The 23,086-nt window shown below is 38.8% G+C and overlaps 1 protein-coding gene across 7 annotated transcripts in view; it reads right to left on the reverse strand.

The window, feature by feature from the left end:
• The window catches only part of ZC3H14 (zinc finger CCCH-type containing 14), a 37,386-nt gene extending 16,242 nt beyond the window's left edge, over positions 1 to 21,144 (reverse strand). For 5 of the 7 annotated variants that reach the window (XM_087818690.1, XM_087818687.1, XM_087818684.1 and 2 more), the window contains exons 1-9: positions 21,000 to 21,144; positions 20,478 to 20,520; positions 14,806 to 14,920; positions 12,355 to 12,395; positions 11,464 to 11,659; positions 10,688 to 11,117; positions 9,985 to 10,145; positions 9,293 to 9,393; positions 8,050 to 8,205 (exon numbers count right to left, since the gene is read on the reverse strand). In XM_087818690.1, coding sequence (XP_087674816.1) covers positions 8,050 to 8,205; positions 9,293 to 9,393; positions 9,985 to 10,145; positions 10,688 to 11,117; positions 11,464 to 11,659; positions 12,355 to 12,395; positions 14,806 to 14,920; positions 20,478 to 20,520; positions 21,000 to 21,035 — 1,279 coding nt within the window. In that variant the 5' untranslated portion in view covers positions 21,036 to 21,144. The remainder of the gene's footprint in view (positions 1 to 8,049; positions 8,206 to 9,292; positions 9,394 to 9,984; positions 10,146 to 10,687; positions 11,118 to 11,463; positions 11,660 to 12,354; positions 12,396 to 14,805; positions 14,921 to 20,477; positions 20,521 to 20,999) is intronic. The other 2 variants (XM_087818701.1, XM_087818693.1) reach the window with 1 other exon arrangement.
• Between the last annotated feature and the right edge of the window lie 1,942 nt (positions 21,145 to 23,086).

The following is a 23,086-nucleotide window of genomic DNA, read 5'->3' on the forward strand; positions in this document are numbered from 1 at the left end:
GACATGTAATGCACAAAGAATTTTCTATTCTTTACCTCATGACAACGAGCACTGAAGATCCGGGGCCTAAATTAAGCAACGTAACAACATTAAGTACTTTATACCAGAATATGATGTGAATTAAGTACACTTTTGTCTTGTCATCTATTAAATAGTTTTTAAGCTTCAGATTATTTACATTGTTGTTGTTGTTTTACCCTCATTGGAGGATTTTTTTCCCATTGATTTAGAGTGGAGGGGGCGGGGGGGAGAAGCACTGATGTGAGAGAGACACATCGACTGGTTGCCTCCCGTCCCACCCCGACTGGGGCCAGGGATGGAACCTGCAACCAAGGTATGTGCCCTTGACCAGAAATCGAATCCACAACCCTTGGGTGTGCAGGCCAATGCTCTAACCATTGAGCAAAAGCTTTTGACAAGGTTTTACCTAGTATTTTCTGTTGCTTTTCCCATTAAAGATGGTATAGTCCAGTATCTGGCATTTCCTTTGTAGGCAAAGGGCAGAGAAGGTAATCAGACCCATGATCACAGACAAATCTCTCTACAAATATCTGGTAATAATGGAATTCAACTGCACTAATATGATATGGTAGAAATTTAAAGACGGAAAATGAGGACTTGGCCTTGGTTTGATATTATTAGATATGTGATTTTCACCCATTTTGTGGGCTTTTTTTTTTTTCATTTTCTTGACAGTATTCTTTGAAACACAAAAATCTTTAACCTGGATCAAGTACAGTTGATCTATTGTTTCTTTGGTTGTCTTTTAGTGCCATATCTAAAAAACCATTGCCTGCCTAAGCCAAGCTCATTTAGAGTTATACCTGTCTTTTTCTCCTAAGAGTTCTATAATTTTAGCTTACATTTAGGTCTTCGATCTATTTTGAGTTAATATTTATATATGTAGTAAGGCAAGGGTCCAAATTCATTCTTTTGCATGTGGATATCCAGCTGTCCAACACCATTTGTTGAAAAGACCATTCTTTCCCCCACAGAACTGTTTTAGTATACCTGTTGAAAATCAATTGATCATAAATGTACTGGTTCATTTCTGGATCTCAATTTTATTCCATTGGTCTATATTGTACCTTTATGCCAGTACTAGTTTTGATTACTGTAGATCTATAGCAAGTTTTGAAACTGGGACATATTAAGTTCCTCAACTTGATTATTTTTCAATAGTTTTGGCTATTCTAGGTCCTTTTCATTTCCATATCAATTTTAGGAACAGTTTGCCAATTTCTGCAAAAAAGCCAACAGGGATTTTAACAGACTGAATTAAATTCACAGGTCAATTTGGGAGTATCACCAATATAAAATATGAAGATGCAAGATGGTGGACATGGCTCCCCAGAGCCTCTCCAAAAGAATAATTCTTATAAAAAATTGCAGCCTTTGGTTTCTCATTTAAATAGACGTTCACAAGAACAGAATAAAGAGAAAGTGCTTAAATTTATGTAATAGGAACCTTTATCCACTCCTTTACTGTATCTGTAAATTAACCTAATTCTTCAAAATCTTTGGATAGAAAATAATTTTCAAAATTTACAAGGCTTTGGATGCACACAGAATTTTTTAAGAGTACTAGCTGATGGATGACACCTATAGCAAACATAGGAAGAGCCAAGTGCCACCTGCAAGCTAGCTGGTTCACTGGAGGGTAGGCAAACATACTTCAATGAGAAAAGCAAGAAAGCAGAGGATGAGTCACAGAGAAACAAGGTGCCCAAAAAGAGCCCATTTGAAGGCGCTTGTTAGCATCCATTGTGTCCAGACCAACTTTAGAATGCAAAATAAGAAAAGATCCTTCCATGACTCCATTGTAAATACCCATCAGCAGAGGCAATTAACACATTTTAAGGAAACTGGAGCACAGAAAGGTTAATGTCAGCTAGTAAGTGGCAGAGCCGGGATTAACACCTAAGCAGTCAGGCTCCCTGAATCCATATAGTCATAATTACTATTTTGTTATACTTCTCTCCATGATACATTAAGTGTAATAAAACAGATCAGAGAAATTCATGTGGTGTAATTCTTATTGTACATACACATGTGCAAGCTTGTGTGTGTACACACACACACACACACACACACACACATATAATTCTACTTTATACAGAAAGGTGCACATTTCCATACATTTAAAAAAAAAAAAGCCAGAAAACTACAGATAATACACCAAACTGTTTTAGGTGCAGTGCTTACCTCTGAGGAAGACAGTGGGCAAAACGAAGGGGAGATTTCCCGTTTTCTCTGAATATAAAAGCTTCTCTTTACTAAGACTCTTTCATGGTGCTTCCAGTTCATGCAATATATCAAGTATATGCAATTACAGCCTCTCCTTCTGGAGAGTCCATAAAAATGAAGTAAAGCCCGGCCGGTGTGGCTTAGCGGTTGAACATCAACCTATGATCCAGAGGATCACAGTTTGATTCCCAGTCAGGGCACATGCCCACAATCCCTAGCAGGAGGCATGCAGGGGGCAGCCAATCAATGACTCTCATCACTGATGTTTCTCTGTCTCTCTCCCTCTCCCTTCCTCTCTCTGAAACTGATAAAGACTTTTTTTTTAAAAAAAATGAAGAAAAAAACGTAAAAAGGGCACAAATCTTTAACACAGAGCAGTGGATTCCAAACTGGGTTTCTAAGATTATCCACTAAAATGCAGGAAGAAAGTATCAAAAATTCTACCATAGTAAAAATATTTATTACCTCCATTGTCCTCAGAGCTCTATTTCTGCCTGTTCTATCATACAACTAATAACAGTAGGCATGTATGTAAGCAACATACATATATTGAATGTATGAGCTTAAAACAACTTTAGTATACAAAAAATTATATAATCAAAAATATGGAGACCACTCATTTAAGAGATGAGGTTTATGCCCGGCCAGGCGTGGCTCAGTGGTTGAGCGTCGACGTAGGATCCAGGCGATTGGGGTTCGATTCCCAGTCAGGGCAGCACATGCCCGGGTTGCGGGCTGCAGCCGATCAATGACTCTCTCATCATTGATGTTTCTCTCTCTCTCTCCCTCTCCTTTCCTCTCTCTGAAATCAATAAAGATATATTAAAAAAAAAAAAGAAAAGAGATGAGGTTTAGGGAGGGGATCATAGCAGATGAAACTGCAACCACCTCTGGAAAACAGAAAATATACAGACAAATACAGCTGTGAGGCAGAGCAGAAAAGCCACAAACAAGACCCTGGGAAAACTGTAAGTTAGGTGCAAGGCAGGAGCCACAAAAATATTTCCTGAGTTCCTATACACGCCATGCACCATTCTGGGTACTCACTAAAAGAAACAACCAACGAACACACAGATCCTGAGTCAAAGAGCTTACAGTCTGGTTGGGAAGGGGAGATGGCCCTCAAAAACAAACAAACAAGATATTTGTTAAAATACAACACGGTTTAGGCCTGGCTGGACAGCTCAATTGGTTAGAGCGTAGTCCTAAAATGCCACAGTTGCAGGTTCAATCTCCAGTCAGGGCACATACAAATAGCAACCAATGAATGCATAAATAACAATAAATCAATGTATGTCTCTCTCTGCCCCCATCTCTCTCTCTCTAAAATCAGTAACTAAAAATTTAAAAATAGATATATAACACATTTTTCATTGATGACACATATTTAAAGTCCTGAGTCTGGATAAAAATATCTAAATCATGAAAATATAAAATACAGGGTGTCCCAAAAAAATGTATACACACCTTAACAGCTGATAGCTCAACTTCAAAAATGAAATTTTAGCCCTGGCCTGTGTGACTCAGTGGTTGGTGTTGGCCCGCACACGGAAGGGTAGTGGGTTTGATTCCCGGTCAGGGCATAAACCTGGGCTGCAGGTTTGTCCCTGGCCCTGGCTGGGACTTGTGCAGGAGGCAGCTAATCAATGTGTCTCTCTCACATCACTGTTTCTCTTTCTTCCTGTCTCCCCCCCCACCCCCACCTTCCTCCCCTCCCTTCCACTCTCTCTAAAAATCAATGGAAAAAATATCCTCAGGTGAGGATTAACCACAAAAACGGAAAGAACTATTTCAAGGACTCGTAACTGTAAGCCTACTTCTACCTGCCCCTGTGTATTTCAAATGTCCTTGCAAGATGGATCAAATAAGTTTTCTTCTGATTAGAACTAAAAATAGATTATTCTGTTAAGATAATAATAGTGACAAATGTGAATGGTTTAAACTCTCCAATAAAAGACAAACTGAGAAACAATTAAAAAACAGTAATCTAACTTTATGACACTTAAGAGATAAATATGCCCAAAGCATAAAGATAGAAAAGACTGAAAACAAAGGCATGGAAAACAGAGAGGTGAGGCAAATACTAAATAAATGGCAATATTAATATCAGAAAAAAATTTTAAGATAAAACATCATTTGGTACAGGTTATAAAAATAAAAGGTTCAATTCATCGGGAAAGTGTAACAATTTTAAGTATGCATGCACCAAGTTTAAAAGCCTCAAAATAAATAAAGCAAAACCTGATAGAAGTACAGAGAAATTAAGATAAACTAGTCATCGTGATGGGCAACTTCAAGACCTTTCAATTACTGATGAGTCAAGCAGACCATGGACTCATCAAAGTCAAGACTTGAACATCTTAACTGTAGAGCTTTATCTACTAAGTGCAAAATTCTCAAGCCAACAATTAGAGTCCACTTTCTTCCAAAATGCACAAATGTACAAAATCAATTAAGTCTCAACTTTCAAAAATACATATCACATTATCTGACCACAAAACAATTAAGTCAGGAGCATATATATTTTAAAAAAAGATTAAAAGACAAAAACAAAACCATCATACACTGCAAATTAAAAACACTTCCAAATAACTCATAGGACAAAGATGAAGATCTAAGTGGGAACCAAAGATATCTAGAATAATGAAAACATTATGTATCAAAATTTGTGATATGGAGTAAAATCAGCATATCAAGAGAGACTTACAGCTTAAATATATACATTAGAAAAGACAGAGACTGAGATAAATTAATTTAAAAACTGAATATATTGCCCTGGCCAGCGTTGCTCAGTGGTTAGTGTTGGCCTGCACACCTAAGGGTCACAGGTTCGATTCCCGGTCAAGGGCACATAACCTGGGTTGCAGATTCAATCCCTGTTCCCAGTTGGGGCATGCGCGGGAGGCAACCACCTGATCATCTCTCTCTCTCTCTCTCTCTCTCTCTCTCTCTCTCTCTCTCTCTCACACTCTCACACTCTCATTCCTCCCTTGTCTCTCCCCTCTCCCCCTTCCCTTCCACTCTCTGAAAGGCAATGGAAAAAATATCCTCAGGTGAGGATTAACAAAAATAAATAAAGAAGTTAAATAAATAAAATAAGAGCAGAAACTAAAAAAATAGAAAAACAGTAACGCCACACCCTGACTGGGTAAGCTCAGTTGGTTAGAGCATCACCACCATACCAAGCTTTCGGGTTCGATCCCCCGTCAGGGCACATACAAGAACCAACCAATGAATACGTCAATAAGTGAAACAACAAATCAATGTTTCTCTTTCTCTCTCCTTCTCTCGCTCTCTCTAAAAATCAATAAATATTTTTTAAAAGCAAAACGCAAAAGAAAATAATGACATCAATAAAGCCAAAACTATTGTTACTAAGTCTTTGAAAAGCCTGGTATAATAAACTTCTGGTGACAGACTAATCCCAGACAAAAAGAGAAAAAACTCAAAATACTGTGAGGTGCTAGGGTAGGCTGGCAAAAACATAAAGCCTGAAGAGATGAGAGAACACTATGAACAACTCATGCCAATACACGTGCATATTTAAAAATTTAAAAGACCTATCACAGACAAAACTGTAAAAACAGTAAGCAAATTGACTAATGGCTGTTTGCAGACTGTCACTTTCTGCTGTGAACGAATGAACCCAGTAATAGTAATAACAGTCCTCATCAGTAGATACTTGATAGCACTTCAATTGCTTCATTTTAAAACAAAATGATATAGAAAACCACACAAAACAATAGCTTAATAAATTTTCATAAAGCAAAACATCCTTAGAACCACCATCTAGGTCAACCACCATGAGTACAGAGCTGTGCCAGCCACCCCAGAAGCCCCCTCATGAGCTCCATCCTATTAAGTCCTCTCCAAAAGTAACCACTATCGCCTTTTATAGTAATACCTAGTTTCTTTGTGGTTTTATCACACAAGCAGGCGGCCCTAGACACTAGAGCTTAACATTGCTCCCTTTAGTCTTTTAATCTATATTTCTCAGGCTTTTTGACCCATATAGCTACCAGAAAACATACTTTGCCTGTTGCACACTCACGATGCAGTTCAACCGACATAATTCTCTGGCTCTACTTCCTGCAAGCTGACTGCTAGATCAGAGACTTGATAACTCAAGTTCAAATCGTCTGGCAAGACTAAGGTAGTGTTTCATTCTTCCATCATCAGGAGGCACGAAATGGCTAGCTTTCCCTTTTAAAAAAATGTTTTAGTAGCCATTAATGAACAGTGCCTAGATTCGCTAATTAATTATAAGTTGCAAAAAACAAAAAAACAACCACCCTGTAATTCTTTAATTTTGTTTTACTTACAACTAGAATGATTTTATAAGATGTTCCCATCAGCTATATGAAGAACTGGCAAACATCTATTTTAGTTTATGTGGGCTATATGGTCTGCTGCAAATATTCAACTCTACGGTTATAGTATAAAAGCAGCCAGAGACACATAAATGAATAAGCATGGCATGGTTCCAATAAAACTTTATTTACAAAAATATGTGCTAACTCCTGTACCACTGTTACCCATTCTTAAAGAGCATAAATGCTCAATTATTTATTTGGTTTAGTATCTATTATTTTCCAAAAGGTGACCAATTAAGGATCTACTTTTAAAAAATATCATGCAAAAAATATATATATCATCATGAAATCATGGGCTTCAACTTACTGCCATTCCTACTTTTACTGAAGCTCTTCACGAACTGGCCCACTCACACTTCCCAGTTACAACCTACTGGCTGTTTTGGGGTTTTCCTGTACTCAAGTCCATCACTTATTGAACTGCACATAATGCTGACATGCAAAACTGAATACAAATATTTTTTTTTTAAAAAGAGAGAACAGAGAGACAAATACAGGATGAACTCATAAAGCTTCATGAAACAAGTAAATCTGAGATGAGCCTGGAACTATTAAAGGACACGGCTGAAGAGGAATAATAAACATATTCCAGTGTTAGCAAAGTGCATGTTACAAACAACATGATGAGCATATAGTTTGGGTGGGGTTTTTAAATTCGAATCATAGAAAAAGAAGAAACTAGAACCTTCCATAATGGTGGAACAGAAGGAACAGTGGAGAGCAGTGCGGGACGGGCTGGGCAGACCCGGGGCAAGACAACAAAGGTGCAGAAAGGCCAAGCTGACTGCATCAGTCCTGGGCCACGCACTGGGGGGTATGAGTGGGTGGGGACACTATAAATGCTCTCACAAAGAAGTCACGTAAGTCTTACTTTAGATGGACAGTGTTTGTGCAAGAGCTGGGGATGGGGGTTGAGAGAAAGGAAACAAAGATCAGCTGGAACCTAACTGTAGTACATCAGGCACAAGGGGATGAAGTAGGGTCACTGGGACAATAAGGCATATCTGGCAGGTCACAGAGGAAGGATGCTCAGAAAGGGGAGATTTAAAGATAAGATTTCAAAGTCAAGAGAACAGGGGTAGAATTAACCAAAAGAAGGAAAGCTATAATGTAGACATCTATGAATCTTTAAATTGGCACTTTCTACAGACTGATATATAATGCTGACAGTATTAAAGCTTAATGGCTGAGTTCATGGAAATTCATTGCACTATTCTTTCCACTTTTGAGAACATTAAAAATTTCCATGATAAAAAGGTTTTTAAAGCTCTGAAAAATGTAGATATAGATTCCTCATGGTCCTTTCTTATTCTATTTTTGGGCTAGTGAGCACTTTTCTCATAATATAACATTTCAGAAACACCCATTGGAATACTGAATGCCTCATGAAGAAGTGTAACAGAGAATGAAGCATCATTTAAATTGTTACCTTGGCCCTTTTCTGGATTATCTCCTTTTGCTTCTTCTTCTTTAATGGGGGGACTGATTCTAGAGCTCCTGCTTTGCCCCTGGACCACTTCTGCCAGCAATTCTTCTTGAGAAGTTCGAGTTCTGGGAGCAACTGGAAGTGTCTGTTTCTGTGAGACTTTTATATAAAAAGCAAAAACGATGGAAATGCAAATGTAGTAATACAGCAAACTCAACAATCATATTAAACATAAATGCCTCCTTCACTTTAGAACATGAGGGGCTCAATGTAACAGTTCAGATACCACCTCATTTTTTCTTACAATATTCTCGAGAGATAACTTGACTTAAATACCTAATATGTATATAAACAACACCTACACATTTTAAACCACATGCCACGTATACCCTAAAGCACATATGTATTCATTTTAAACCAAATGTTTCACGATCCTGTAACAACTTCAAATGGTAATTTAGATAAACTAGGGTAAAAAAAAATTTTAATGCTATTTCTCAAAAAAACTTAAGCCGTCTCCAACTATTATAAAAGCAGGAACTTTCAAGGCCACAGTAAGTAAAATTCTCTAAATTTCTCATCATTTTAAACAGTATTGTAACAGACCAAAAATGGGAATGTAAACAGAAAAATCATTCAGTCCGAGTATAGGCCTTGGCCTGACACTCCCTATCCCATGTGCCAAAACCTGTTCAATTTCATGTTCAGAGGCTGAATTAGGGATGTGGAAAAGCAGGGGGACAGATGACTACCAGGATCTAAAGAAAATCTATAGTTTACTTCACTTCAGGAAGGGGTCACAAATAAGTTTTAAAGTGGGTAATCATTGCAACTTAATGAAATTTCACACACAGCTCTAGCATGTGGGGCACGAAGTGCAGAATTTAATGACAATATGACACCCATAATTTGGTTTGCATTTCAGAATGAGCTTTCTGTACAATCTGATTATCGCTGACTCATCTCCTTTGTTTTAAAACATATAATAATTTCTATTATATTATTTCACACACACTGGAAAGAGCAAAAGATATTACAGATGCTCAAAGAACTAAATTCTACTAACAGTTGGGAAAGTTTCTCAAACTGATCAAATCTTTTAAAACCATTCTTCTCTGAACCTCATCTTGGTCTTGACATTGGGTAGGCATCTTTTTTTACCACAAGTTGGGGAGCAACCTTTACTAGCTTACTCAAGAGTTATAGAAATCTCTTTCTTAATGAAAACGTAATTCATTTAAATTACCTGCAGAATAGTTAGTTGTTTTTGTTACAGATTCTTGAGCTTCAGATATAGCCTTCAAAATTAGATTCTTGTTAGCTTGTTTAGAAGGAGGAAGTGAGGGTCTAAAAACGTTAAGAAAAATACTGATTATAGATTTGAATTCTTTATGTGCCAGCCAACCATCATGCCCTTACTACAGCCTTCTCTCAGGTTTTTTTTTTTAATCCTCACCCGAGGATATGTTCTTATTGATTTTAGAGAGAAAGGGAGGGAGTGAGAGAAACTTCTGTCAGTTTCCTCCCGTAGGGGCCAAAACCAGGGATCAAACTAGAACCCAGGTATGCTGCCCTGATTGGGAATCGAAGCGCAGCCTTTTGGTGTACAGGACAATACTCCAACCAACTGCGCTACTCAGCAGGGCCTCCTCTTAGGTTTTGAACAGACTAGCTGTAGTTTTTAGGAAATGCCAACTAGACTGAAACCTTATTAACTTTTCAAAATAATGTATCTGATGTTTTTCACCCTATTAGTTTTTAATATTCTCTGCAGTTTCTCCAATTTTAAGCAATTTCTCTTTCATTAATATGTTTTACTCAAAAACCAATGGAAAAGTCTTACAAGCTATTAGATTTTTATTTTTATGATATCCTCTTCAAGAAACCTAGATGACTTCACCGCGCAATTCACAATTAATTATAGACATGTTCAGGTACCTCCTCTCGGGCTTTGCTGGCACTGACACACTGCTGGAGATGCTTCCTGTTCGGGACCCACAATCATCATCTTCCTCCTCCTCTTCTCCATCATGATTGAATTTTTTTACTTTAACAACTGAACTTACCACAGGCAACTTTCTCTTCCGAAAGTTTTCTTCCTGCAATCAGATAAATTCATGCTTACCTAGTCTCAGAAAATAACAAAGTTCTACCACAGAATTTTTTCTTTTTAAGAAAAAGCCAATCATATTAAAGTCATGGGCTATTCCCTGGTTTCTTATAAAAATATAAATATTATCTTAATAGCCAACCTTTAACAAAAACAAAAACTAGTGCTTTACATTCATTTATAAGCAGCAGCACATAGCCTGTTGAGGAAACTAACAAAATAGATACTCTGACTTCTTTACTAGTAAATGCCACGAAAAAATCTAAACTTGATCTAAAAATCCCACCAAAACTGTAAGGTAAGGTTAAAAACTTTCTCACGTGTTGGCATCCCATGAAAATAAACAAGATGTAATATGCACCTGTAGTCAGTAATGGAGAGGAAAATCTGATTGGTGTATAATATGATGAGTAGCATAGAAATCAGTTTAAAATAAACTTGCAATACGTATTCAGTTATTTGACATACTATTTGGTATAAAGAACTGTGCATTTTCAGCCTAACTAGCCAAGATTTACAAGTAACACAAACCTCAATACTCATTTTTTCTGCGTTGTTTCTGAAGAAGGGACTATAAGTCTCTTCTAAGCTGTTAAGCACTTCTGGTTCACACAAACGTCCTGTTTCATATACCCGGCTGTTCTGTATATCCAGTTGCTTGGCAGCATGAATACTGTTCTGCTGCTGCTGAAATTGCAACCTGTTTAAATGAACACCACTATCTGCAGTTCGACTTGCAGGTGGTCGATAAATTTCAATAGAAGGGCGAGAAGAACCATATGTAAGTGTCACTGTAGGTTTTTTCTGAGATAAGGGATTCTCCTGCACAAAATTGAGGTCTTCATCAATGAGGTCATCTGGTTCTGGCTTAATATCAATCACATCTTCAGAGGGTGCTGGCTCCCTCAGAGGTTTCACTGTTGACATTAGTCGGGTTGCAGCTCCATCATCATAGCTCTGTCTATTAAACATACACACACATTACAACCAATTTAGAGGAAGATGTTCAAATTGTCAAAGAATAGTTACTTAAATTATATTGGAAAAGTCTGAATATTCCTCTTACGTAGTCCATTAAAATCTACTTTGAAATTGCATTCGTTTTTAAAAAAACTTTGATTTACTATACTTGAGATAAACGACCATACTTTGGTCTCATCCATTCTTTATTTTAAAGGAATTGCTCATGATTACCTCACTACCTGCAAAATTCCCTGAAAATGGCAGTTTAAATCTAAAAAAGCTAATGTAAATGTCACATACATACTTCCCCATCTGCCCACAGAAGGTCTACATAGGACTATTACCTGACATGAGTGGTTTTCTGCTCCTGTGAACTTGAAGAAACTCTGGAATCTCTTTTCTCAGGTCTAGTGCTAGAAACTGCAAGGGGTGGCACTGCAGCTTCGTGCCTTCTCTCATCTCCCCTACTGAAACTGCTCTTGCTTGAAGGCACGTTACTATCAAATATGTTAGTATCAGAAGACTTTAGACTAGAGGGATCTGGAATGAAAAACACATAATCCTTTCAAACTATTTTTATTACTTTGATCCTTTCCCTTGTTCATCACCAATTTAAAAGCAATACATGGTCTTCCAAAACATTTTTAATGACTATTATTCCATACATAGTAATATCATAATTTATTCAATTTACTATTACTGGACTTTTAAGTAATTTTCAATTATAAAATACTGAAACATTCTTGAGACTGAATTGTTGCACACTTTTATAATTATTTCCTTAGGATAAACTGCATAATTGCCCTTCTCTCATTTAAATTATCTTTGAATTATATTAATTTATTACTCTTAAATTCACAAAAATATGTGCTTTTCCTGCCCTGGCCAGTGTGGCCGATAGTTGGACATTGTCCTGTGCACCAAAAGGTTACAGGTTTGATTCCCAATCAGGGCACAAGCCCAGGTTTCAGGCTCGAACCCCAATAGGGGCCATGCAGGAGATAGCCCATCAGTGTTCAGCTCTCACATAGATATGTGTGTCTCTCTCTCTAAAAATCAATCAAAAAACCTTAAAAAAAAAAGTGCTTCCTAAAAAAGTTCAAATGAACTACTGTTTTCAAATTTATGGGTTTTTCTCCCCAAAGCAGTTTAAATGGCTTTAGAAAGAAAAGAATTATATGTTATAGCAAATTCCAAAAAAAGCCCAGTTGTAACAGGGCTTTTATGAACCTTACCAGTTGTAACAGAGCGAAGTTTATCTAATACACCATGAAGCCTAAAAAAAAAAACAAAAAAAATTTAAAACTTTCTTTAACCAGTATTTTATTTCAACTGTCACTCTAAATTTGATGACATTATAAAATCAATCTTTAGATAAATATTGATAAACGGTACTAAAAGGTATTTAATGAACAAATGGTATTGAAATTAAGTTTAACATTTAAAAAAAGGCTTTACATGAATACTAAAAAAGCCAATCAAAAGTCATTTTTTCATCACCATTTTCAACATCTAGCCTCTGCAAAAACAAGGGCAAGAATATGATTGGACCACACAGTCTTATCTACAAAGAATGTTATTTTGTTTCATAAAGACCAAAGACATGCCCTGGCCTGTGTGACTCAGTTGGTTGAGAGTCATCCCAGCACATGCCCAGGTTGTGGGCTCAATCTCCAGTGAGGGGCATGCAGGAGACAGCCAATCAATGTTTCTCATCACCAATGCTTCTCTCTTCTCCCTCTCCCTTTTTCTCTCTCTAAAAAAAAAATCAATAAAATTATTTTTAAAAAAGCCTAACGACGCAATGTAACTTACAGTAAAAGATAAAACATCATAAGCACATACTAGTTTACTATTACAATTGTTTAGAACGGTTTAAATTACTTTTACCTACTCATTTAAATTTTTTCTATGCTGAAAAAAATTAATTCTGAGGTGAAAAACTTAAAAATCTCAAAATATATACTATCACATTTCACTGTTAACTATTATTTACAAAACAAATGCCGTAAACAAGCACAGGCCATAACCTTGCTTATAATATAACCTGTTTTATTTTAGCAGTGACGTACAAGGCAAATTTGCCTTACAATCCTTCCAAGGGGCCATGCCTATTGAAACACCAGAAACAACTCATTATGTTTCACCCAGAACCCAGTCACATGCCACTGTCACCTAGGACACAATTACTGCAGGGCTCCAAAGAATAGTAGTCCATTTGGGACTGGTATCAATGAACATTTAACTTAGGAAAGCAAAGTGCCAAAAGAGAGACACCATCACTTGCATCAGTGTGTGTTCAAGAACTGAATTTATGGCAATGTGAAAAAGCTGAATTAATCTGATATTATATTCAAATTCAGTTAGCAGTCTCTTTATGTAAGAGATTTGTCTGACACAGTCCATCAAGTTCTCTGAGAAATAATCCACTAGGTCAATCTCCCATATTAAATTAGAGGGACTCAAACCTAAAGTGATCCAAAGGTTAAACCAGAAGTCAGGCCATAGAAGTGTACATGAAACAAGTACCTGAACTGCTGAAGAATTAAAAACAAACAAACGAACAAAAAACGTTCATGACAATGGTAATTCCCATCAAAACACCATGATCTTTTTTAGAGGGAACAAGGGGTAAATTCTGGGGACAAACTGTAACAAGTGGGTTAGTTCTCACACACACTATGTACCAAAACTTTTGAGGATCAACCACTGCACTCCATGTTCTTCAAAACTGTAATATAAACTACAGAATTCTGTGTGGAGTTTCAAGAAAGCTTCAAAAGAGGTGTGAAACATTCATTTACCTGCTGGGCAAAACACCTTCAAAACCAACTTGATTAAAGGCAGAAAGTTAACCAGCTTCGTATTCCACACTGCCTCCTATTCCCTGTCCCAGGCTCTTGCCATTCAAATAAGCAGGCCGCTCTGCTCACTCACCTTCTGCCCCATCGCCCACTTGTGCTGTAACTGGGGTTCCCACGTGAAGGGCCTTATACGAATCCTTCCTGTTCTATTCTCAGCCACATCATCACCACCCCCAGCACTTGACCTGCCTTCTTAAACTGAATCTTGTGCTTTTAGTCAGTACTTTTAACTAAAGGCCTATGTGGCCTGAAAAAGGACATTGTAAATTTTAATATTAACTTATATTTGAACACTAAGTTGCCTACTTTAAAATTCTAAATTTCAAAAAGTCATAAACATTTAAAAAATGATTTAAAATTTTGTCAAAATCCTTGCCCTCTAAGAATTAACTCATTGAGAAAGCAATTTAGGTCAAGCCAGTCCAAAAAAACATCTGCAACTGGTTTAGGCTGGAGGAAAGGAATGGTAAGATGTAGATGTTTACAAGAGAAACATAGTAACTACTATTAACATATACTAGGGACTTGCTGTAGGCCAGACACAGCTGTGAGCACGTTACATGTGACAGCTCACTTAACCCTCTCACAAGGATCCTATAAAGGTGATTTACTATTCCCATTTTATAAGCGGAGAAACTAATTCAAGAGGCAGATCCAGGATTTAACCTTGGCAGTCTGGCTCCAGAGGCTGTGCTCTCATTGATCACAACCTGCGTCTCCACAATGAATCTGACTCTCCTGTCAGGAACCTCTTTCCAGACAGAATACCTACTCTGACTTGTGCCAAACTTTGGTCTAAGGGGTAAATATTCAGAAACATACCATACGGTGAATCGAATTGTGTTGTTCCCTAGAAACAGGGACAGGTCCTCTGTCATTTGGTCCTGACTTTTCTTGTTGGCCACCATCACCATAATGTAATCAGGAAGTTCTTCATCTATTTAAAAGGAAAAGTATATAAAAACTTTTTTATGTTTTCCTCAGTATTTTCTTCTATTTAAAGTTGATGTGCTTGAAAATATAGATGTAGCTCTAAGAATTAGTACCTCGGCTCTACTGGAATTATGTAGGACAAGAAAGTATAGTTTTTTTCCTCTTCATTCTTTAGGTATTTCAATTACTAGAAGGATGGGAACTGGAGTAACAAATACTTACAAAACTAGATATTCTAAATTACAGTATCAAACTTCATAGTGCATACATTTCCTTCATCTTTTTAACAATGCTCATTAATTTCAGAGAAGCTTCCAGAAAGCATATGGGCATTCACCAAGAACAGAGTTTTGTTTAGTTTAGTGTTTGTTTCAAAATGATACTCATTTCTTAAGAGAACACCTTTACCCTTGGTAAAGTCAGATTTCAATTACTCAGGGTAACAACCTTGCAGCAACATCAAACACTAAAACCACCAAAAAACCCTGTATCACTTAAAAATTCAATTTTAAGTAATTTCAATTCATTGTTTTATACTGATACCCTCCTACACAGTGATTATGAGGGTGAGATCTAGCACCAAAATCAACAAAAACAAAAATCACCATAGTAAGAAGGTGCAGAGCAAGTCATTCATCAGGAACTCAAATCTCTACCAAAAAAAATTATTTAATACCTTAAGTACTCATAATATTTCTATGTAGGCAGAAAGTTTCATTTCAGAACTACTATCAGACATATGTTTCAAGGAGAAATATCAAAAATCCAGTTCAGTTCAAGAAAAGCACTACTATATTGAGAAAGCCCAATCCACAAATGGAGAGAAATCATATTTCATGGAAGCATACAACATGATGTGAAGAGATATAAGGACAAGTAGCCAGTCATTTATTTTTTCTTTGTAGAGTAACAAAAGACCCCCACTGCTTTCTGAAAATTTTAGTAAGTAAACGTGGTAGCTTATTTATGCGAAGTGTACCTACTATGTGCTGCCACTGGTAACCCAGGAAAGGTCAATGAAGAAATTGGAAGGCTTTGGCAGTTTCTCTCCCTCATAATGTCAGTGATGAAAATGAGTAGACTATGTTTTGTCACTATATGTTTGCATTTTCTAAAATTTTACACAAATGAGATCAGTAGTTGCCTAGGTGGGTACAGAGTGTGAGCAGGGAAAGGTGGAGGGAGGGATACAAGTAAGCCCCAAGACCTTTTGGGAGCGATGAGTATGTTCATTCGCTTGCTTATGGGGTACGCGTTACAACTTACCAAACTGTACACTTTAAATATGTACAGTTTAATGTATAGCAACTATATTCAACCTGTTAGAAATTTATACAGTTTTCTTAGATATGAAATGGGAAATAATAATCTAATGAAAAAATTAATGTGTTCATGATATATTTTTACAGAATTCTAACAGATTTTTCAAGTTCACTTGTAATCTACATACTAAAAAAAAAAACACAAAAATTTTGAAGGTTTCTGTAAGCTCATACCTCTAAAATGTGAATGAAATACTGTTCTAGATTGTCATCTCGCTGAAGTGCTCCATTTTAAACAGTCAAATGAAACCTTATCACACTTAACAAAAAGGGCTGTTCGCCTCTGCATCCTGCCCAATACCTTGAAAATAGGTAGTCAAAAATTTTTTTAAGTATTTTTTTATTTTTAAATTACAGTTAACGTACAATATATTAGTTTCAGGTGTACAACCCCATGATTAGACATTAGACATTTATAAAACTTATGAAGTGATCACCCCGATAAATCTAGTATCCATCCAATCTAGTAACCATATATAGTTACTACAATATTACTGACTGTATTCCCTATGCTGTACTTGACATCCCCGTGACTATTCTGGCAAATATTTATTAAAGGATTATTTAAATAATCTTAAAGGTTTCCAGGACTTTCTCTAGCACAAAGGGATTAGAAAGTCACCCTTTTCAGGACAATGATGCACAATTTGGTAACTAATTGTAAACATAAATAATGCACACTTTTATTTCAGATAGAATCTCATGGTGACCTGTTTACCCACTTCGTTAACATTTATGAAAAAATCAAGTTCTCAGTAGGCCACTGGCACAAAACAAATACGAAGTCTCTACCATCAAAGAAATTTCCAGTCAAGCAAAGACAAAAAAGTTGGGAAGCTGTGCTAATATGTTAATCGCTGAGAGAGATCTCAGTGGAGTTCTAGTGGAGCATAAAGGAGTGACTACTACCTGTTTATTAGCTCACCAAGTTCCTACTATGAAGCTAACAACAGAAATTATCAATGACCCAGAAGACTTACATCTGCTCATTACCAGTTCTATTTAACCCTCCTAAGACTTCATTTCTATTTGTAGAAGGAATAATACTTCCTGCCATCCCACTTCAGTATTGTTGAAAACAAATGGAACTATATAAAAACATTCTGAAAGCTTAAAATACATGGTATTTTTACTACAATTACATCTCATACTTAACTTTGCTAAGCTTGCAACCAGGTTTTTAATAGGCTCACAATGCTTGCTTTGAGACTTTTCATAAATGATAGGAATCACCAATAAGGCTAGCATGTCTGTGCTGTGCTTTCATACGCTAGAATTAAGAAAGTTCTCAGGCCCTGGCCAGGTAGCTGGGTAGCTCAGTTGCTCACTAGAGCATCATCCCAATACTCCAAGGTTGCAGGTTTGACCCCCGGTCAGGGTACATACAAGAATCAACCAATAAATGCATAGATGCATGGAACAATGGGTTGATGTTTCTCTCTCTAAATCAATAAATTTTAAAAAAGTTCTCAATGTACACTTTTTGTGGACTTCTTTTTCACCTAAAACATGTTCCTGACATATAGCTGGCATAGAGTATTGAATGAATAAATAAATAAGTCCTGGTTCAGCTTCATCTTTAACCTCTGAGCTTCAATTTTCGTATCTGTTAGAGTCCCAAAACAACAGATAATTTATGAAATGTGCCCAGCATGTGGTAAATTAGCAATTCTCAAACTATCTGGTCTCAGGACCCTTTTTTACACTCTTAAAAATTATTGATGACCCTCCCAATAAAGATATATTAAAAAAAATTTTTTTTAAATAAAAGACAGCTGGATTCTAATTTCTGCATTTAACCTGTGGTGATGTTGTTCCAATTGAATAATGTGAAGAACAGCTAATCTTGCACACACTGTAGTTGGAAAAACAAGTTTAAAAAAAAAAAGTTTTTATTGATTTCAGAGAGAGGAAGGGAGAGGGAGAAGGAAAGAGAAATAGAAACATCAGTGATGAGAGTAATTGATCTGCTACTTCCTGCAGGCCCCCTACTGGGGATCAAGCCCACAACCCAGGCATGTGCCCTGACCAGGAATCGAGTTGTGACCTCCTGGTTCATAGGTTGACGCTCAACCACTGAGCCAAGCCAGCAGGGTGGAAAAGCTAGTATTTTAATAGCTTTTGCAGATAATGTCAGTATCATTTTGTGATACTACACCAAAACTCAACAAGTGGTAGCTTCTTAAAGATTAGTAGCAATGTGGAAACTAAAACTATAACCTTTTTGCATTGTTACATGAAAATCCATGGACCCATGTTAGCTTTTTAATGGATCCTTTACCCTTGTAAAAATTTGTAACATCATGCATTGATTATTTGAAAAAAAGACTGGTTCACAGAGCTATACAAACCATGTCAACACATTTCATTATACAGTATTTAAAAAATCATCTGTTACTATCATGATTGATTTCCTTATAGTCTTTGAAGTACTGGGAAACTGTTAAGTTCACTGAGGCAGACATACATTTTCCAAAACTCTAATTTTCATTTGAAACCAACTTTTGTGATCAGCAGCAAAGACTACCAGTTCTTTTCCTCTGTTCACTTTCAAGAAAATGTCTGCCAACACCAGTGTATGTAATTAGCTTGTCAGTCCTTAGAATTTAAAAAATGATGTTCCACGAAAGAGATGGCTAGTTCAGTACTCAATTCAATCACACAAATCCTTTTTCTTAAAACAACCCATCATGCTTCAGTATACAGTACTTTGTAAACATTTAAGTATTTCCTCTTTCCTGACACTGCATATTAAAAAATGTAATCAAGGGCCAGGATTTTTTTAAAAATATTTTTACTGCTTCATCAATTACACTCTTAAGTGAAACAGGCTCTTCAAAAAATTACAAGTGGAGCCAGGCCAGTGTGGCTCAGTGGGTGAATACTGACCTATGAACCAGGAGATCCCAGTTCGATTCCTGGTCTAGGCTCGGGTTTCAGGCTAGATGCCTGGTAGGGGGCATGCAGGAGGCAGGTGACCAATGACTCTCTCTCATCACTGATGTTCCTGTCTCTCTCTCCCTCTCCCTTCCTCTCTCTGAAATAAAAAAAAATAATAATAATTTTTTTTTAAATTGCAAGTGGAGGTATGTGGTAAAGAATATGATGGTTTCTCCTAAAGTCTGGTGTGAAATCTTGATTTCTTGATTCAGGCTAAAGTACCAGGAGTTTTACCCACCACTGCTTTTGCACAATGTATGGCAAGTACCTTGTCAGTATTAATATGAAAATAAGTTTGACTTCAGAGACCTTGGAGTCTTCTACACCTTTACAATCACTTTAATAAGTGATGGATACTATTTTTATAAGAGGCACCAGCTCTGCAGCCAAACAGACCCAGGTCTCAATCTTGCTCAAGTAAGCACTCAAAGCCTCAGTTTTTTTGCTTGTACAATTGGGGATATTACCATTTACCTTCCAGTGTCCTAAGGATTACCATGACCTGATGCATATAGAGGTTAAGCACAGAACCTGGCCCAGAGTAAACATTCAAATTATATAAATTACAAAAGAACAAAGAGAAAGAAGATACACTGTGGTCGGGAGGTAAAAGAGAAAGGAACGGGCCCTGGCCGGTTTGGCTCAGTGGTTAGTTGGCCCGTGGACTGAAGCTTCGATTCCGGCCAAGGGCATGCACCTTGGTTGCTGGCTCGATCCCCGGCCCTGGTTGGGGCTTGTGCAGGAGGCAACCAAGCATGCGTCTCTCTCACATCATGTTTCTCCCCCCCGCCCTTCCACTCTCTCTGGAAAAAAAAAAGAGAGAGAAAGGAACAGGAAAAAAATAAGAGATCTGAAAATAAAACTCACTGAACCATGGCAGAGGCAAATGCCAGAAAGCATCAAAGCCCCATATGCAAAATAATTATGAAAATTGAACATCGTGAGAAAAGTAAACAAAATAGGAAAGACAGTAAAATATGACAATGCCTCAACAGAGGAAGCTAAACAATTTCGAAACACCACAATAAAAGACGGGGTTAAAAAACACACACACAAGGTTGCATACAGAGCTTTCAACTAAAAAAACACACACAAAAAAACAAAACAGAGAAACACACCAAAAAGCAAAAAAACCCAAGAACATGGCGAGGAAAAGAATTATCCAAGGATTGTCACATTTGATAGCAGAAAAAGGTCTCTTCAAAGTCAAAATAACGATGGGGGGAAAATGCACTCACTAAAACTGAATTAGCTGCAAATTCTAAATTCCATGGGGCTAACAAAAACAACACAACTTACCAACGTAAGCTCCTAATTCTTGCAATTTCCCCTTAATGGCACTCTGAGGGGGGAAAGAGACAAACGTGCGTGAGAGAACGGCTGCCCTGGGAACACAAACCCATTCGCAGCGCAGAGGCAACAGCGCGGGCGTGCGCACCGCCGGCCGCCCGGGTGGGGGCGGGGAGGCGCCAGGGCCCCTCCCCCGTCGCCCCGACCCCCTCGACGGCGGCCGCCTCCCCCGTCGCCCCGACCCCCTCCCCTCGCCCCTCAGCGGCGACCCGCGAGCGGCTCCTAGGCAGCTGAGCACGGCTCTCAATGGCCCCCTACGCCTCCCGCCGTCTCCCCGCAGCTCCTTCTTCAGCAGCGGCCCCGTCCGCCCGCCGCACTCCCTGAGGCGGCGCCAGCGCCCAGGCCCGAGGAGGCGCCACCCGCCCGCGACCCGGCCGCCGCGCCCAGGCCGGGCCCACCATCCCCGTTACTCCTGACAACCGCGCGCCCGCGGAGGCCCGGCTTCCCGCCCCCGCCCGACGCGGGCCTCACCCGGATCTTGCGGCTTATCTCCGTGCCGATCTCCATGGCTCCGCGGCGGGAGGCGAGCTCAGCACTGCGTAGCGCTTCGCTCAGCCGGAGCGCGAAGCCGGCTCCAGCCCGCAGCCCCGGGGCCACAGCCGCCGCCGCTTCTCGGTGCACCGTCTGCGTGACCCGCCCACAGCGTCCCGGCGCCCCGGAGCGAGCCGAGCGGAGCGCGCCTGCGCCTGCGCCTGCGCCTGCGCGCGCCTGTGCCCGCCGAGCCTGGGGTCTGGCGCCCTCCGCTGGCGGCAGGGAGAACAGCGGCTTGCGCGTGGCCTTGGTTTCGCTCTTCCTTTCAGGGCGCTTGCAGAGCTGTGCGTTCTTCCCTTTTCTTTTTCCCCAGTTATTAATTTTACTCTCCTCCGGAAAATACGGGTGAGTTAAATTTGCAGCGAGAGGACCCCTGGCTTTTGCGTGAGATCTGAATTCCAATGCAGCATTCACTTACTGTTAGTATGATATTGGTCTAGACATTTAAACTTGAAAAAGTTTTTTTCATCTACAGTTTACATTCAATATTATTTTGTATTAGTTTCAGGTGTACAGCACAGTGGTTAAACAATCATATACTTTACAAAGTGGTCCCCCAATAGATAAACTCTTGAGTCCTGGTTTTCTACCTGTGAAATAGACACTGCCCCCTAGCGGTTCCATTATAACTGCACTTGGAGGGAACATGGAGCATCCCGTGCAGCGGAAACAATACTTCACACATACATGGTCGTTTGTTTGACTCCTTAACTACCCTAGTTCTCCTGGGCCTAGTTCTGACTTCTTTCTCCCAGGCCCATCGGTGGCTTTTCCCCAAGACCTAATCATCCTCCTGCTCTTCTCTCTGAACTCCCTTCTTTGGAGAACTCTTACTCTCAGGGCATCAACTCCTACCCCTATGCTAAAAATACCTGAATTTTCCATCATTCCTGAGTTGTCACCTAAGCCCCACTCCCAAATTCCAGATAACTACAGGCGTTCGCATTATCTTCAAATTTGGTGCATCAAAACCGAAGTCTTCATCATCTTCCCCTTACTCCACTCAGATTGGACATCCCTGTTTCTATCGATAGCAGCTTAATTCTCTCTGTTCCTGATCACAAAACCCTGGCATCAGAGTAAGCCTAAAGGCCTCCCGTCTCCCCCATATCCACTAATTCCTGAAGTGGTCCTTATTAGTTATCCATTGCTGCCTAGCAAATGACCATATACTTAGCAGCTTAAAACACATTTATGATCTTGTGGTTTCTATGGGTCAGTAATCTGAGCACAGCTTAGTTGAGACCTCAGCTCAGGGTCTCACATGGCTGCAGCTGAAGTGTCATGCAGGGCTTTGTTCTCACCTGGAGGCTTCACCGAGGAAGAAGCCACTTTTGAGCTCATTTAGGTTGTTAGAATTAATTTCCTGGTAGCTTTCTGAGGGCCCCAGATTTTTCCTGGCCCTTGTCTGGAGGTTGCCCACTGCTCCTTGCCATGGACTCCGATCGCTGTTCACTTATGCCCTCAAAGAGAGATTCTCTGCTCAGGGAATACCTGGTCCCTCTTTTAAGGGCTTTCACTTGATTAAGTCAGGCCCACCCATGGCCTGACCCCCAAATTCAGCCGATTCAGGGCTTTCATTGCATGCAAAACCCCTCATTTTTGTCATACTTACTAGCTACAACCAAGTCACAGGTGCTGCCCACACTCAAGGGAGAGGGTTGGTTACATAGGATGTGAACAGCAGGGGCAGAAATAATGAGGCCACCTAGGGTCTGTCTGCAATGTGGCTCTTCATATCATATATCTTTATTTTGCCCTCTGAATTCCTATAGCATGTATGTGGGAGCTGCTACTATGACACAATATACTCTGTAATGTTTACTTTATTTCTGTGTCTGTGTGTCTGTGTGTATCCTCTCTAACAAAATTATAAACTCCTTGCACTCCCTATTTCTCCAAACTGTCTTTCAGGATACCAAACACATAATACACACTTATTAACTATTGTAGGATAAAAGAAGTTAATGACTAAATTACAAAGGCATTCCTTATGGATAAATTCAGTGATCATGTCTTCATTTAAC

Source organism: Miniopterus natalensis, chromosome 1 (genome assembly GCF_054644295.1).
Source record: "Miniopterus natalensis isolate mMinNat1 chromosome 1, mMinNat1.hap1, whole genome shotgun sequence".
In the NCBI taxonomy this organism is placed as follows: Eukaryota; Metazoa; Chordata; class Mammalia; order Chiroptera; family Miniopteridae; genus Miniopterus; species Miniopterus natalensis.